The sequence below is a fragment of the Trichinella spiralis genome (assembly GCF_000181795.1).
Source record: "Trichinella spiralis strain ISS 195 chromosome Unknown Scfld2234, whole genome shotgun sequence".
Classification (NCBI taxonomy): Eukaryota; Metazoa; Nematoda; class Enoplea; order Trichinellida; family Trichinellidae; genus Trichinella; species Trichinella spiralis.
The window spans coordinates 1-4,488 of record NW_003529173.1 but is presented as its reverse complement, the minus strand read 5'-3'; the positions used below and the strand labels follow the sequence as shown (position 1 = coordinate 4,488).

The following is a 4,488-nucleotide window of genomic DNA, read 5'->3' as shown; positions in this document are numbered from 1 at the left end:
TGATCTTGTCAATTGATGTTATTTGAAAAATTATTCCACTAGTGGCTATTTTTGGTAAAAGTTGGACGAATAAATTTAGATTTATTATTGTTAAAGTTGTGTTCATCATCATCTTCAATTGCCAGTTGGCTGTTTTTACATTGATCATCCATCAGTAAATTTTAATATTTATGAACGAGATTTTTTTTTTGAAAGTTTGCTTTTTTTTCTTGGATGCTTTTGAATGAGACAAACAAAATGATGAACATTGAATGTGACGAAAATAAGGTGGAATGATATGAGAAAGCGGTTGGCATTTTTGCTTCCATTTGCATCACGTATCATCGAGGCGAAACGAGAATGAGAGTGAAAGTTGAGCGAACAATTATATTAATTGCGTGTCGAAAATGCTTGCGCTGGGCGCTACTTTTTCCATTGCGCTTTTCTTTTTGTTGTGTGGTCGTTTAGCGCGTCGTGTCGTGTTTCTTTTTTCATTCTTCGACCAGAGTAAACGTGTGCGATTTTTTTTCCATTTTGCATTTTATTCCCTTGCTTATATTTTATTCATTTTTCTATAAATTATTATTATCATTATCGCTGCTGTTGTTGTTGCTGCTGTTGCTGTTGTTGTTGTTGTTGTTGTTGTTGTTAGCTGCAGCTGCTGCTTTTTGCTCTGCTTACTTCAAAACTGAAGCTGCTGCAGGCAGAGCAGTTTCTTTCATTAAAGCTTGGCAAAATGAACTTTTCTTTCTTTTCAATTGATGCTTTCGAACAGTTGGCGTTGATATTTTCTTAAACTAAAAATTCATCCTCTCTTATTTATTCATTTATTTATTTGTTGTTATTTTTTTTGCTTATAAGCTTTACATTTTTTTAAAAAATATTCATCAAATGACGCACTTGTGGCCACATTTTCCAACAAGCTCAACGTCGTTGATGACAATATGTGATGATGATAATATATTTACTATTCCAGGCATTCTTGTTTCTTGATGGCCTTGGAATGAAGTCAGTTTTCTCTGTCATCGTTTGTGACGAGGTCGAACCGAGCCGTTGACCTCCTCAACCTGTTGAGGATTGCTTCTTCTTTCTTTTTTTTTTGTTTTTTTTTCTTAAAATATATATATCATAGCACGTGCATGCTTTATTATTATCATCATCGTTATTTTATTTGCTATTTTTATTATTTGTGTTACTTATTTTGTCCCAATATATTTTATTAGAAAGGTGAAAATAGGGCGGATGACGTGCTTTTACTTGTTGTGTTGTTGTTGTTGTTTTGCTTTTGAAAAAATTTTTTTTTCTTTTTTTTAGCGTTCGATTAGCTTTGTTGCGAGAAAGTTGAAAAAAAATATGAGAAACGAAGAATCAAATGAACCGAACGAACAAATTCCACTGACCACGGATGGCAGTACTAGCAAAGTAGCCGAAAAGGCGGTGCCGGCAATCGACGATTCCGCTTTGCAGGTAGGTGACATGCATGATTTGATAAGCAAATTTTATATACAATTATTATTAAATATAATTTTTCAGGGAAAACTGACGTGTAGATTGTTGTTCGCAGTATGCGCTTCCGCCCTTGGCAGCTCTTTCGTTTTCGGATACAATATCGGCGTGATGAATTCACCGGAATTGGTTTTATATTCATTCTGCTGTTCGCTTGGGTTGTTTTGTAATTTCGACCATTGTTTCAGATTATCAAAAAATGGATGAATGAAACTGTATCCAATACCGGCGCCAGTTGGACTTCTTCGCAAATTGATTCCATGTGGGCCATGATTGTCAGCATGTTTCCTCTCGGAGGCTTGCTTGGAGGAATGTTATCTGGTATTGTATCGGATCGACTTGGACGGTATATTTCATTCTTGCTTGTTTTCAAATGAAATTTTTTCATCAATAACTTCTTGTTCAGACGAAATGGAATGTTAATGAACAATGTTTTTGCTATTCTGGCCGCAGTATTGTTTCTGACCGCAAAATACGCCAACCACTACTTGCTGCTGTTGTTTGGTCGTATGATTGTTGGAATTAATGCTGGTAATAATTTCTTTTTTCTTTTTCTTTTTTTAATAACAACCAAAGCACTGCTGATTTTAGGATTATCCAGCGCTTTGTGTCCAATGTATTTGACTGAAATTTCACCGGTCAACTTGCGTGGCATGTTGGGCAGCGTCAATCAGCTTGTCGTCACAATATCCATTCTCGTATCCCAAGTGTTGGGCATTTCTGAAATTTTGGGAAGAGATAATACGTGGCATATTTTGCTGTGTAAATTTTTTTTCAATTTTACTGTTCTTCTTCTCTGCTTTGATTAATATATTATTTTTTTTACAATGATGATCAGTTCTGACAATTGTACCGGCAATATTTCAACTGATCACATTACCACACTGCCCCGAAAGTCCGAAATATTTGTTAATATTGAAGAAACGTCGAGAAGATGCTGAAAAAGGTTATTTGTTTTCTGTTGTTTTTTTTTGTTAAATCCACTCCTTAAACCTGATTCATCTATTGTTTTAGCTCTTAAATTGCTCCGCGAAAAGGATAATGTCGATGCTGAGATATTCGCTTTGGAAGAAGAAGCTAAACAAAATTCTGCTGCTCCAAAAGTAAAAGCATCTTTTGCTTTTGCCCTTTTAATATTGTGCTTGATTGTTGTTGTTCCAGGTCCGTTTCAGTGATATGTTCAAGGATAAAGTTTTGCGTTGGGCATTGTTCATTGCTGTTATGATGATGCTTTCGCAACAATTTTCTGGAATAAATGCGGTAAGTATTTCTTTTTTTTTTGATTTGCATATATCTGATTGAACTGAGTTGAAATTTAATTTAAAATTTCGCACATTTATTTCTTTCGTACAATTCTTCTCTTTTGCGCAGGTCATGTTCTATTCGACACGCATCTTTATTGATGGTGCTGATTTGACTCCAGATTCGGCCAGATATGCAACGATGGGTGTGGGAGCAATTAATGTCATCATGACATTAGTTTCCACTGCTATTATTGACAAAGCCGGACGACGTACTTTGCATCTGTTGGGTCTTGGAGGAATGTGGATATCTTGTGTTACACTGACCGTCTCGATGATATTACTGGTATTTTTTTTAATTTTAATATTCTTTTCCTTTTTTCATAAAATTGATGTCCTTTTTGCATTTTGCTTGATTCTGTTTTCAGAAACAAGGTTACAATTGGTCTTCTTATTTGTGCATCGCATTTGTACTGATATTCGTCATTTCCTTCGCCACTGGTCCAGGTAAAGTGATTAATCAGTTGTTTTGCATTTATTTGACGAATTCTTCTATATTGTACATGTGTTTTTAAGGTTCCATCCCATGGTTTTTCGTCAGTGAATTGTTTTTGCAAAATGCTCGTGGACACGCAACATCTGTTGCGGTACCAGTTAATTGGGGATCGGCGTTTATTATCGGCTGGATTTTCCCACCGATGGTGGTATGTTTGTTGTTGATGCTTGCTTACTTATTATCCCGTTTAGTCTTCTTAAATTTTACTTATTGAATAATTTTAGCGTGCGATTGGAGAATATTCGTTTTTGGTGTTCACAGGCTTTTTGACAATCTTTTGGCTGTTCACATTCAAATACGTACCAGAAACGAAGAATCGTCCAGTGGACGATATCGTCGCTGAGCTTCGCCGTGCTGTCGGCGTAACACAGTAAAAACGTCATTACTTTGTGCGACAAAAATGGACGTGTGTTTTCATCCAATATTTACATAAACGCATAATCTTTGTAAAACTGAAATAATTATTTTTACATATACAGTACTCTCCTCTTGTTTTCAATATATTCTTCAACCAAAGTGGATAACAATAACATTATTAATTCAGGTTGCTTAGCATTGCTGCTTGTGTAATTTTTTCATTTTTCATTTTCATTTGCTGCCATGCAAAAAGTGTTCTTTTTTTTTACCTTTTTCTGCATATTCGATTTCAGAGATTTTGATTGACATCGAACTATTTATCCGTCGATATTGTGATGAATACTGTGCAGCGTTTCTTTCTGCTTGTGAATCATTAATTTTTCCCACAAACTATTATTATTATTATTTTCACTTCAGACTGTCATATGTATGTATGTATATGATTTTATTGTTTTTTCTAAAAACATTTAATGTTTATTAGCTGTTTACATATTATTTACAGTCGTATTTTATTTCCATATCGATTAGTAGCTTATTTCTATATCCATATCGATCTGTATCTCCATATTTATTCATTATTTAAAAACTGTGATATATATATATATGATGATGTTCATTTTATAATTTTCAGAAATTGTGTATCTTTTTTAGAAAATATTCTTTTAGAGGAGAGAAATTAAATTGTAGCTGTTTATGCACGTGGTTGATTGTGTTCGTGGTCGTGTTTACAATTCAATGCTTTACGTTGCTGCAATGACATTTGCGCCCCAAGTTTTACTTTTTTTCCAGCTTACGTACTTTATGATTTATTTTTTGAAGTATTCAATTTCTTGCAATCATTGACAAGTC

The 4,488-nt window shown here is 34.3% G+C and overlaps 1 protein-coding gene across 1 annotated transcript; it reads left to right on the top strand.

Annotated features, from left to right (window-relative positions):
• The first annotated feature begins 870 nt into the window (after positions 1–870).
• Positions 871–3,656, top strand: Tsp_12930 (solute carrier family 2, facilitated glucose transporter member 7). Its single transcript, XM_003368577.1, has 12 exons — positions 871–963; positions 1,294–1,446; positions 1,513–1,614; positions 1,674–1,831; positions 1,892–2,016; positions 2,324–2,431; positions 2,500–2,588; positions 2,647–2,745; positions 2,857–3,072; positions 3,155–3,233; positions 3,303–3,430; positions 3,507–3,656. Exons 1-12 carry the CDS (start codon positions 871–873, stop codon positions 3,654–3,656), a joined length of 1,500 nt encoding a protein of 499 aa, XP_003368625.1.
• The last annotated feature ends 832 nt before the right edge of the window (positions 3,657–4,488 follow it).